Here is a 12877-nt window from a genome sequence, read left to right on the forward strand (position 1 = left end):
TTAGTAATTAAATTAACATGTTGCATTAATTGTGTTTCTTATCTGTTTCGGTTAATCACTACCCAAATCTTACATGCTTGATTGATTGATTGGTTTTGCATCTCATATTTTACCCATTTATACATGCTTATAGGGGTAGTGATATGCCATGCTATGTTCGGGACCTAGGTTTTATACCTTCAGATACCTTTGGATTGTTTTGGATTCGTTGACCTATGATTTTTCTATATATATGGATTAGGTCGGGATGTTTATATGGTTATTGCCATGCATCATTTGCATGATTGCATCTTTGGCGATAGTCCGCTCCATTATTGTTGAGCACATCGCTAGTTACATGGATCCACACACCACCACTCATGGGTTGGTGGTCGATTCGGGATGAGTGTGTTGCAGCAGGGACTCTGTTAGGCACCGTTGGTCCGCTCATTGGTAGTGTGACACAACGTGTTATCCAGTAGGGATTCCTCCCCGTCTTTGTGCATTGGTAATATTCTCATCTTGGTTTGCAATAGGGCAGCTCATTTACCAAAGTTCCCTCTGTAGTACTCAAAGTAGTGTAAGAAAGTATCTGTCCTGTGATACCAGGTCCTTGTATCTGTAGTTTGGCAGTGTGGGGTGACCTATCTTTGCATACAACTATGCATGATCAACTGTGTTTGTGTTTTGCATTTACTTTCCTGTTCCTTCCATGTTTACTTGAGTTAAGCTTCTGTTCCTTTGGATCTACTTTAGTACAGTATTCTCCTGTTTATTTCAGATGCATTCTTATCTTTCTTATCAGGAGACTGGACGCATGATTAGTGCTAGGTGTTGTTTCTTTACTTTGCATATCAACTGTACCTGCTGAGTGTTGGACTCACCCCGCCTCTATTGTTGTTATTTTCAGGTTGATGCTGTCAGGAGGGAGTTCCAGTCGCTAGTCCCCACTGCACGTAGTGCTACTCCGCTGCTGGTTTTTGAGTTGTTGTTCATTTTAGCTTTTCGCTATCAGACTTTGTTTTAGTTTTGTTTTGGACTTACATATGGATATTGTATGGAATCTTTCCGTTGGATGGACTTTTAGTATGATTTGGATTTACTCTACTACATGCCTGCCTGGATGGCAGAAGAGGTGAGTTCGTCGGTTTTGAGCCTTACGAGTGTAGTTGAGTAGGGTGGTTTTTGAGTCAGAGTATTATTATTGCGTAGTTGTGTCAGCCAGAGGCTGAATATATATATAAACTGCGTGGTGATTGATTTTTATTATTGTTATGATTCCAGCCGCCTGTGGCTGAGTATTTAGTGCTTGTAGAAAATTTTTGATTGTCCGCCGTACAGGGGAGATGCTGCCGAAATTTTCTCGGACAGGGACTCTTCTGGGGGCGTGACAGGAATTGTCATCGCATCAAGGTACAATCTTGTACTTCATACATTTGGTGAGAATGTTGGGAGTTGTTTTACTCACTTGCCATTAAGAACTTCTCAAGTTCCAAACCAAGAGCCTCGAGAAATAGCTATTGCTCATGTTGGCAATCACTTCGTATAAGTTTTCTTACATCCTCATTATCCTGTACCACTCATTCCAACTTGGTAGTGGTAACATTCATTGCATAAAGCTAAAAGATGAGCCACTCGTTATAGGACACATGTTCATTTGTGGTAGGAAGTAATATGTACACCACCACCAAATACGTCGGTAGTAGAATTTGGAACCAATATTGATTAAGATTTCTATTTTTATATATTTTCATATTTTTTTGTATTATTACATGTACTCTTCATTTGGGAAAAAAATATTTGTTTATAAGTTATGAATCCGTTCACTATTAAACATATAAAAAAATTATTCAAAAAAATAAAACTCATAAAAAATTGATATAAAATTTGTTTTTTAAAAAAATAATAAAAAATAAATTGAAAAAATACAAGTATTATGAAAAAAATAAATTAATTAAATTAATAAAAAAATAAAAATTAAATAAAATTTATATAAACTTGGAAAATAAATTATTGATAAAAAACAATAAATTAAATTAATAAAAAAATAAAATTAAAAATATACAAGTAAGAGAGCTATTTTTAAATAAAATTAATTAAAAAAATTAAAACTAAATGAAAATTAAAAAAAAAAAACAAAAAGAAGAGGTCCGCCGTTCAAACCCGTACTCCCCGCCATCATAAATTGCAGAAATTACAGAGGAAAGATGTCCGCCCAAGGTGGTGGTGGTGCGTGGGTGTCAGACGGTGGGGGAAGCAGGTCTCCTCCGTAAATCAAATCCGTACCCCCCGCCATCATAAATTGCAGAAATTACAGAGGAAAGATGTCCGCCCAACTCCCCCAACCATCGCCTCGGTCGACCATTAGCGACCACACATGCCTCTGTCGTCCCTCGCAGTTCACCCCGCCGTCCCGGTCGCCCTCCGTGGTCGCGGCAGCGGTCGGATCTGGAGTTGCTTTGGCCCTTCATCCTTCTCCCCGTACGATGACCTCCGATGGCGCAGGAGGGTCGCCGCCGCCGCCGACGCTGCAAGAACCGTGGCGCCCGTCGCGGCCCTCGCAGCCCTCGCAGCCGTTGAGGCGGTCGACCGCGGAGACGCCATGGACAGGGTGGCGTCGCTAAGTCAGGTCGCGGCCGTGCTCGGCACGCAGTGGGGCGACGAGGGTAAAGGGAAGCTAGTGGATATCCTTGCTAAGAGCTTTGATGTCGTTGCGCGGTGCCAGGTAAAGTTTTTGTCCTATGTTTCTTAGATAGCAAAATATGTTTTTTATTTTACCGTTCTACTCATTTCTTCTCTGTGCTAATGATATTGGGGACGAAAATTTTGAAATAAAAAGATATCGAAGCTAAAAATTCTATTACCTATGTTTTTTGTTTCAGCCACATATATTTGTGTTTTCCTTTTTAAATTATTCCGTACAATTTTGTTGATAATCTGTAGTAAGCAGCCTCACGAGGTGCTTTACCACTCAAGTGTTCATATGGAAAGGAGGGATTTGTTGGCCGCTTAAGGATCTGCCACATTCAACATCCATATTTAGCGCAAAACTTATAAAATTGTCATGCCCAAACGTCTATGCCCAAATTTGTGTATAGAAGCTAGTTCATGGTGAAGAATTTGAAGTTTATGAACATATTCAAGAAAAATTTGGAAGTAGTAAATATAGTGATTAGTAAGAGAATAAAGAGTGGAAAGACTAAAGAAGTAGATGATGGAAGATTTAAATTTTATATAATCGAAAGTTGGTTATAAGATATAATAGTTGATACGGTGTATAATGGTGGGGCCGGCGAAGCCAGATAGGTGGAAGTCAAGGGGACGTGGCAGTCAGAAATCAAGGGAACGTGACAGTCATAGGTCAAGGGGGCGTGACAATCAGAAGTCAAGGGGACGTGGCAGTTGGAAGATAGGGGAACATGGCAGTCAGGAGACAAACAGGCCAGGATATGCAGGGAAGGATATACAGGTCATGATAAACAGATCAGGATAGGCAGCAGGACATACAGGTCAGGACACGCAGGTCAAGATGTGCAGGGCAGAATATACAAGTCAGGATAAACAGATCAGTATAGACAGGGCAGGACATATAGGTCGGGATAAACATGTTAGAACACGCAAGTCGAGATATGCAGGTTAGGATAGACGGGACATGACATATAGGTCGGGATAAACAGGTCAGGACATGCAGGTCAAGATATGCAGGGCAGAATATATAGGTTAGGATAAATAGATCAGGACAGGCAGGGCAGGACATTTAGGTCGGGATAAATAGGTCAGGACACGTAAGTCAAGATAGGCAAGTTAGGATAGGCAGGGTAGGACATACAGGTTGGGATAAACAGGTCAAGACACGCAGGTCAAACTATGCAGGTTAGGATGGGCAGCACTACACGACAACGGTCAGGGAATAACTGTCACATGCCAGGGTATATTCCAATGGTCTGAAGTTTTCTGCTAATGGAACTTTCCTCGGACCTATAAGGGGATGCCACGTGTCATTCCCCACCAGACAAATCCTGACACCCGACATTTCCTGATACTCATCAGACTCCAGAAGTACACATTGTCATATAAAAAGGGAGGTACTCTCCCTTACACAGGTACGCGCACTCACCTTTTCGCACTTGTCCTCTACTTTTTCCTTTCGTTTATTGTTCTTCTGGGGAAAAAGTACCTGACTTGAGCGTCGGAGGGCCTGTTCCGGGGACTTTTTCCTCGGTTCTTGGTCTCTAACGTTCCTGTTGAAATAAAGAGATTTGGAATTCATTCATCTTTCAGGAGAAATACATATGTTTATATAACCACACAACCCTAAGCATCAACTTATTTACAAAAGATAAAAAGACTTATCTACCCTTGCTTCTCACAACATTCCCCCTCAAGTTGAACATATATATCAAATATGTTTAACTTGCTAAGAGAAGAGTCGAACACAGCTTGGGGTATAGCTTTTGTAAACATATCAGCAAGTTGGTCCTCAGACTTAACATAAGGCAGACATAGCTCTCCAGAATCAAGTCTCTCCCGAATAAAGTGACGATCAATCTCAATGTGTTTAGTCCGGTCATGCTGTACCTGATTATTTGCGATATTGATTGCTGCCTTGTTGTCACAATACAGCCTGAGAGGTAATTCAACCTTTAATCCTATGTCTGTCAACAGAAAACTCAACCACAACATCTCTGCAAGACCATGTGCCATGGCTCGATATTCTGCTTCAGCACTGGACCGTGCACAAACATTTTGTGTCTTACTCCTCCAAGTTACCAAGTTTCCTCCCAAAAAAGTGCAATAGCCAGAAGTGGGCCTTCTATCATCTCGAGAACCAGCCCAGTCTGCATCAGAATAGCATTCCACCTTCAGATCACCACCTCCTTTAAACAGCAAGTTTTTTCCAGGACATGTTTTCAAGTACCTTAAAATCCTGTCAACGACCTTCATGTGGATAGTCTTAGGAGCATGCATGTACTGACTTACTACACTAACAATATAGGTGATGTCAGGCCTAGTCATAGATAAATAGAGTAATTTTCCAACCAGCCTTTGATACGTTCCCTTTTCGAGACTTGTAAGATCTTCCCCACTAGAACTAGTAAGATCATGATTTACTTCTATAGGAGTAGACGCTGGCCGAGAACCCAGCTTCCCTGTCTCCTTGAGTAAATCCAACACATATTTTCTCTGACATACATAGATCCCTTTTTTGATCGAGCGACTTCAATGCCCAGGAAGTACTTCAATGATCCAAAGTCTTTAATTTCAAATTCTGATGTTAACTTGGACTTAAGAGCCTGAATTTCTACCTCATCATCACCTGTAACTATCATATCATCAACATAAACCAAAAGAATGGTAGTGTTGTCCCCTTTCCTTTTTATAAAGAGTGTATGATCAGCATTCCCTTGTTTAAAGCCAAACAATATCATGACTTTGCAAAACCTATCAAACCATGCGCTGGGAGATTGTTTAAGCCCATACAAAGCTTTTCTTAGCTTGCAAATCTTTCCTTTTGTTTCAATTCCAGGAGGTGGCAACATGTATACTTCTTTATAAAGGTCACCATTCAAGAAGACATTTTTAACATCTAACTGAAATAGAGGCCAATCATATTGAGCAGCAAGAGAAAGAATTACCCTGACCGAGTTCAGCTTTGCAACTGGTGCGAAAGTCTCCAAGTAATCTACCCCATATGTTTGGGTGAATCCCTTGGCAACAAGCCTGACTTTATATCTAATCACTTCACCCTCTGAGTTATACTTGATAGCATAGACCCATTTAGAACCAACCAAGTTCTTCCCCTTTGGGGGATCAACTAATTCCCAAGTACCATTTCTGTTAAGAGCCTCCATTTCTTCGTTCATTGCTTCCTGCCACCTTGAATCCCTTACAGCCTCATAATAGGAAGAAGGTATAGCATGATTTGATAACTGTGAAACAAATGCATGATATGAAGGAGACAAACGAGAATATGAAACGTAGTTGGAGATAGGATGTTGAGTACATGACCTGACACCTTTTCTAACAGCAACCGGAAGGTTCAACTCATTCATATTTAGAGGTGTGGTTGACTCAACTGATGAGGATAACTGCTTCACAGGATCAGGAGCCAGAGCATCTGATTCAACTAGCCGATCAATAGTAGGTTCTTGCTTGTGTCTTCGTCGTTTGTAAGTGATAATATCTGGTGAAGACTGTGCTCCCAGTGATGGAGCATCTTTTCCCAGTGATAGAGCATCTTTTCTATTTTCTATGACATCCAGTGGAATAGGAGAAGAAATCACTTGAGGAACCACTTGAGGTACAAAGGAAGGGGTAATATTCTCCCCCTAAGGATGAGACTGAGGAGAATAATAGGACTGAGACTCAAAAAAAGTAACATCCTTCAAGATATATCTCGTCCTAGTAATAGGATCAAAGCAATTGTAGCCTTTCTGGCAAGTAGAATACCCTATAAAAACTCCTCGTATAGAACGAGGATAAAGTTTAGAGGACTTGGGACCAAGAACATGAATAAAACAAAGAGAACCAAAAACCTGAGGTGTAAGGGAGAACAACTCTACACCAGGATGAAGAATAGTGAGAGGACACCGGTTCCCAAGACCTTTAGATGGCAATCGATTGATGAGATAAGCGGCTGCAAGAACAACATCAGCCCAGAAATATTTGGGTAAGTGACGTTGAAATAAAAGTGCACGGGCTGTTTCAAGAATATGACGATTCTTTCTCTCGGCCACTCCATTTTGTTGTGGTGTGTAGGGACAGGATGACTCATGAAAAATTCCTGAATCCTCAAGAAAAGTATTTAGAGATTGGGCAAAGTACTCACAGGCATTGTCAGAACGAAGAATCTGTAAGGGGATCGGTGGCCGGCTAGAAGGGGGGTTGGATAGCTAGGTCACCCCCAATTTCGATTTCTTCTCTACACGGTTAGTTTGCGCAAGCGGAAATGAAACTAAAACAAGAAAGCAATGAGTAAGAACACAAACGCTAACACGATTCTTTTACGTGGTTCGGAGATTGCTTGCTCCTACTCCACGGCGTGTCCTTGAGGTGGACGAGCCCTTGATCCTTCGGTGGATCAGTCCCCGGCAATCTCCGGCTAGCTCTTACTCCTTCTCGGTGGAGTACAACCTCTCACAAGGTTCTCTTCCTCTTACAAGATGAACTTAGGTTTAGGAGTAAGAGAGTAGGCTTGGAAGCTTTTGGGCAATGACAAGGAGTGATTCAACAATTATATGTAACCTCCTTCAAGCCCCAAAGCTTCCTATAAATAAGAGGAGAGAGTTGATCATCATATCAACTTATCTCGGCACCAGTCGACTGGCAAAACCATCAGTTGACTGGTGTTACCGTTAGAGGTAGCCAACGGCTACTTTCTAGCACCAACGGTCATTTACCAATGATTAAAACTAGCAATGACCGTGCTGATCAAGAACTGCAATGCGATCGACATCGACCGAACGAATAACCATTCTTCGCGATCGATCGCCGATCGCACTACCGATCGCATGTTTTAGCGATGATGCTACATAAGATCATGCATGCCGCTTACTGATCGCCATGCAAAGACTACACAAGAAACCCAAAACTTATGCTCCGAGTACAATCTCGCACCTCACCCCACGACTTTGACGCCTTCGCAGCCTTTAACAACCTTCACATACTTTCGCTCGCCCTGATGCATCTGCCTTCACTACTCGTCCCCAATGCCATCCTTCGCAGATGCCTCGAATTGCTTCCCTCCCTCGCCCGTCATTCACGGTCCCCTGATGCTTCATCCTTCACCGACCAAGCCATCAACCCGAGTCGCGATGTATCCTGCGAACCTGCACAACTCAAATACACATATCAGATACAAGGGTGAACCTAACTTAAACTCTTTGACACACACATCAAAACTATGATCGTACCGATCAAAACCTAGGTCGATTGCACCAACAGAATCTTCACCTTTGAGTTAAATTGGGTTTCAACCATTCTACAAAAATTTTGAATAAGACGAGGAAGTTCGTCCATGGTTTTCATCAAATAAAGCCATGTACAGTGGGTGTAGTCATCAATAAAGGAGAGAAAATATCGATAGCCATCCAAAGAAGTCACAGGAGAGGGCCCCCACACATCCGAATGAACAAGATCAAATGGAGAAAAACTCTTCTTTAAAGACTCAGAAAAATGTGTTCTACAATGTTTGGATAACTGACAGATTTCACATTGAAATGACTGAAGAGAAACAGAAAAGAAAAGACTAGGAAATAAAATTTTCAAAGACTGAAAAGACAAATGTCCCAACCGAGAATGCCACAAAAGAATTTCTTGATGCTTAGTTTCCAAACACTTGGCTGCAGATTTCAGAGCAGATGTTGTTTCAAGCTGATAATAATAAAGACCCCCTACTTCATGGCCAGTCCCAATCGTCTCTTGGTCTCGAGATCCTGAGAGCGCATGATCAGGAAAAGGGAGCAGTGTAGTTGTTTAGTAATGCTACTAATAGAAAGTAAATTAATAGAGACGGAAGGAACGTGAAGTGCAGATGATAGGAAAAAATGATCTGTAAGTTTTATGGAACCTTTGCCAGCAACAGTGGCTTTGGTTCCATCTGCAATGATCACTTTCTCCTGCCCAGAGGATAAATAGTAAGAAATAAAGGAGTTAGCAGCATTTGTCATGTGATCCGTAGCTCCTGAATCAATGACCCAGGGGCTGTAAAAGCTGGGACTAGTAACACTTAATCCCAGGCCACGGATACCTGTGTGCGCTTGAAAGGGAGTAGAGTCTGCAGGAGTAGAGGCTGAAGATGAAGCCTGAAGCCGAGAGAGAAGATGCTGGAGATTAACAATATCAGTAGAAGACAGTCCAGTGGTAGAAGGCACAGAGGAACCAATAGTCTCTTTATTTTCCATCTTTTGGACAGCAATATTACTACTATTAGGAGCCTTCTTAGCATTGTGCTTAAATTTTTCAGGTTTCTTTTCTGGATATTTTTCCCAACAGAAATTTGAATCATGATTAGTGCTCTTGCAGTGCCGACAAAATTTGTCCCCTTGTCTTTTAGTTCCCCCAGGTCGGAACTTGTTTGCAGAACCAATAAAGACAGAGGTCTCCCCTATCGGAGGGCCTACAGCGGAAATCCCCTTGTTGTTCATGGTCCTTTTTCTACCTTCTTCACTTAGAATTTTGTAGTAAACCTGTTCTAGAGAGGGAGTAGGATTAAGACCAAGGATTTGCCCTTTTAAATTTTCGAACTCTGCAGTAAGTCCATCTAAAAATTTAATAATTCTGTCTTTTTCCAGAAGCTTTAAATATCTCTGATGATCATCAGTGGAACTCCAATTTTCCATCCGGTAGTAGTCAAACTCATCCCACAACCCCTTCAGAGTAGCAAAATAATTGGTGACTGACATACAACCTTGTTCAAGTTTGAAAATTTGACTGCTGATCTGATAAGTATGCAACATATCATGTCGACGTCCATACATCTGCTCTAGTGTCTTCCACATGTCGTACGCTGTTTTGTTATGAAGAATGACTTGTTTGATGCCAGAATTAACAGAGTTAAGCATCCAAGTCATTAGTTGAATATTGTCACGCCGCCAAGTGCGAAAGCTAGGATCCTTCTCATCTGGTTTCACTTTAGTGCCATGTAGAATATCAAGTTTATCATGGCCTTCGACATAAAGTTCAACAGCAACTGCCCAAGATGCATAATTTGTCTCAGACAATTTTTCTGATACTATCTGAAGACCGGACCCTCCAGTGTCTGCCATTGTGAAAACCGATTGTACCTATCCTGAAGAAGACATAGGGTTCGCAGAAATCCCAGAGGTTTCGCTAGCGTTGTCCGCCATTAAAATCACACACAAAAAAATGTTTTTCTGGAAGGTGCGGCAGCAGCAGACTGGGCTGAAGAAAAAGAATTCAAGAGAAGGTGAAGTGCAGGAGGCAGAGAACTCTAGAGGGCTCCAGAGGTCGGAGGGACGCCGGAGGCGGCAACACTGCTGATGTACAGGGTTGAAATAGTGGCGCAGGGAGGACTCTCCTTCTTATGCTTTCTGTCTGGCACTGCTGGAGGCTACTGCTGGTGGCTTTGGCCGGTGGCAGGGGCGTCCGCGGCGTTGGGTGGACGGGAGGTGTCCGCGGCGGCGGCGGCGTGCGCGAGCGGAGAGGGTGTCGTTTCCCTCTCTCACCTTCTCTAGTTCCACCGGCAGGCGATCGGCGAAGCAAAGGTAGGACCACCGACAGGCGATCGACAAAGCAAGAGGCGCCTCTTGTGGTCGGCAGCAGGAAACCAGGGCAACGATGAAGAAGGGAAGAGGAAGGCTTAGTCGGCGCTAGGGCAGAGAGGAAGAAGATGCGCCGATGGCTAGGGTTAGGGTTAGGGATCAGAACTTTGCTTTGATACCATGTTGAAATATAGAGATTTGGAATTCATTCATCTTTCAGGAGAAATACATATGTTTATATAACCACACAACCCTAAGCATCAACTTATTTACAAAAGATAAAAAGACTTATCTACCCTTGCTTCTCACAACAGTTCCGTGTGCTTGTCTGAGTGTGCGCAGAGGACTCTCGCGTCGTCATCCCCGTCATCACCCACTGTCAGCAGCCCGTTGGAACCCTTCCACGAAGTACAGTGTCGGCAAGGAGTCTTAGCGACCCTCCGTCAACGCCAACGACAATGCAGCCGACCTCCGTCTGACTCAGATTTCGGACGGGATCAATTTGACGCCGTCTGTGGGAACACACTTTCCTGTTCTGAAGCGTGAAGATGGAGGATACTGCAAAATCAACGTCACCATGACAGCCGGATAGTACGAGCTCTTCAAGGAAGCCAAAAGACGAGCGGCTTTTGCAAAGCAAACTACTGTTTCCCGATCGCACAAGTTGCCTGAAGCCTCCAAAGACCTAACGAATATTTCTGACCAGGGATCGAAGAGGAAGCAGCCTGAGAAGTTTCCCCCGGCCTTCTATAGAGAGCCAGGCCTGGGTTATTATCCGCGGGACCCTGGGTGTTATAACAACAAGAAGGAACAACTACAGGCTTCTATGGCAGAGAGTTCCCTGCCCAGGGACTTTAAGAAAGGAAAAGCCATTGTCCTCAGAGAAGAGCTCAGGGTAGAACCTGAAGAGCAAGTGCCCTTCTCCCTAAGGGTACTGGAAGAGAAGCTGCCTAAAGGGTACAGACTCCCTGCTATCGGGGAATATGATGGCAGTAAGGACCCTGAAGATCATCTTCGTAAATTTAGGAATGCGGCGCTGTTGCATCAATATAGTGATGCCGTCAAGTGTCGGGTATTCCTGAACACTTTGTCCGGCTCAGCGCAAAAATGGTTTGATGGATTGCCACACGTGTCCATCACCTGTTTCCTAGATTTCAAGACCGTTTTCCTGCGCCACTTCGTTAGTAGTAGGAAATATCAAAAGACTGGCCATTGCCACTTTGCCCTTAAGCAGGGGCCCGCCGAACCCTTGAGAAGTTATATTAAGCGCTTTAACCAAGTGGCTCAGGATGTTCCATCTGCCACTTCAGAGATATTGATGAGCGCCTTCTCCCATGGATTAGTAGAAGGGAAATTCTTCAAAGACCTCATCAGAAATCTCGTAAAGAATTTCGATAAGATGTTAGAGAAGGCCGCTAGCTATATCAACGTGGAAGAGGCGCAAGCGGCACGAAGGAAGGCAGATCCGGTGCCTTCTTCCGTCAACAAGCCGAAGAAAAGAACACCCCAACCACTGACTCAACCTCTTCCGCGCGCCCGGGAAACCCGACTTCCCTTTCCGCCGGGTCAAGATTCCTGACCGGCTCCAAGGGTAGCCGCGGTCCACGCTTCTAGACCCGGGTCGTGGGGTCCACGTTATTGCACTACCATCGGCCACATACGCATGCCACCAACGATTGTTTCCAATTCGCCCGCGACTCTCAATGCCCGCGACTCTCGGTCCTCAAGTTGGAGTTCGGCTGGTAGTTCTGTCTCGACACTTACCTCGGTTTCGGACTCTTCTGACGTCGGATCAGTATCCATCGAGGAGTTGGATTCAACTTCAACTGGTTCTTCGTGGAGTTTTAAGAACTTTTCCCAAAGTTCTTTTGCACTTCGGTAGTCGCCAACTCTATCGAGATCTTCATCTGTAGTACGCTTAGAAGGTGAAATTCAGCTCGCGCGTTTGCCATAGACTCGTTCTGTTGCTTATTGGTCCAGAGGTGTATCTCAAGTTCGTCTCCATTCGATGTCTTTGGTGCTTCATAACCAAATTTCATTATTGATAAAATATCAAAGTCTGGGTTAAGATATACCTCCATTTGTTGCTTCCAAAAAACAAACTCCCCCTCAAATGCTGGTAGGTAGACTTTAGCTCCGACCATCGTTTTGATCTTTGTTGCTTGAGACGGCGGTTAGTCCTTCTGAGGCTGTCAGGCTCTGATACCACTTGTTGGTGCAGCGGGGCCGGCAAGAGGGGGGTGAATTACCTGCAAAATTAAAGATACCCTCCTCGTTCTTTCAACTCTAAAATATGCAATAATAATAAAATAATAAAACAAAAAGAATTAGAAAAGACCAGAAGTTGACTTGGTTACAACTAAGATGGTTGTTATTGCTAGGAATGGAATACAAGAATTGAATGTAGTTAATTGATTAATTTCTAGCTCCAGGGGCCTTTATATAGCTCCTGGAAATCTTATCTCAAGGGTTAAAGGCGCCTCCAATAGCCTTGAGGGCGCCTCCAGCTCCGTGAATGGATAAAACTCTATCTGGTGCTCGAACGGTCACTTTGACCTGGATGAAGGTGCCTTCAACAAGCAATGAGGGCGCCTTCAATGTTGAAGGCACCCTCAATGCTTGATGAAGGCGCCTTCAAGGCCGGTATAAATAGTTTCTTGCTTGCATGGTATAAA

At 43.4% G+C, this 12877-nt stretch overlaps 1 protein-coding gene and 1 long non-coding RNA gene across 3 annotated transcripts in view; one reads left to right on the forward strand and one right to left on the reverse strand.

Moving 5' to 3' along the window:
- Positions 1-12877, reverse strand: part of LOC122002257 — a 47006-nt gene that overhangs the window by 6381 nt on the left and 27748 nt on the right. The gene's annotated exons all lie outside the window — the stretch shown is intronic.
- Positions 2232-12877, forward strand: part of LOC122002256 (adenylosuccinate synthetase, chloroplastic-like) — a 55663-nt gene continuing 45017 nt past the window's right edge. Inside the window, exon 1 of the mRNA XM_042557365.1 lies at positions 2232-2704. Coding sequence (XP_042413299.1) covers positions 2357-2704 — 348 coding nt within the window. The 5' untranslated portion in view covers positions 2232-2356. The remainder of the gene's footprint in view (positions 2705-12877) is intronic.

Source organism: Zingiber officinale, chromosome 7A (genome assembly GCF_018446385.1).
Source record: "Zingiber officinale cultivar Zhangliang chromosome 7A, Zo_v1.1, whole genome shotgun sequence".
Taxonomy (NCBI): Eukaryota; Viridiplantae; Streptophyta; class Magnoliopsida; order Zingiberales; family Zingiberaceae; genus Zingiber; species Zingiber officinale.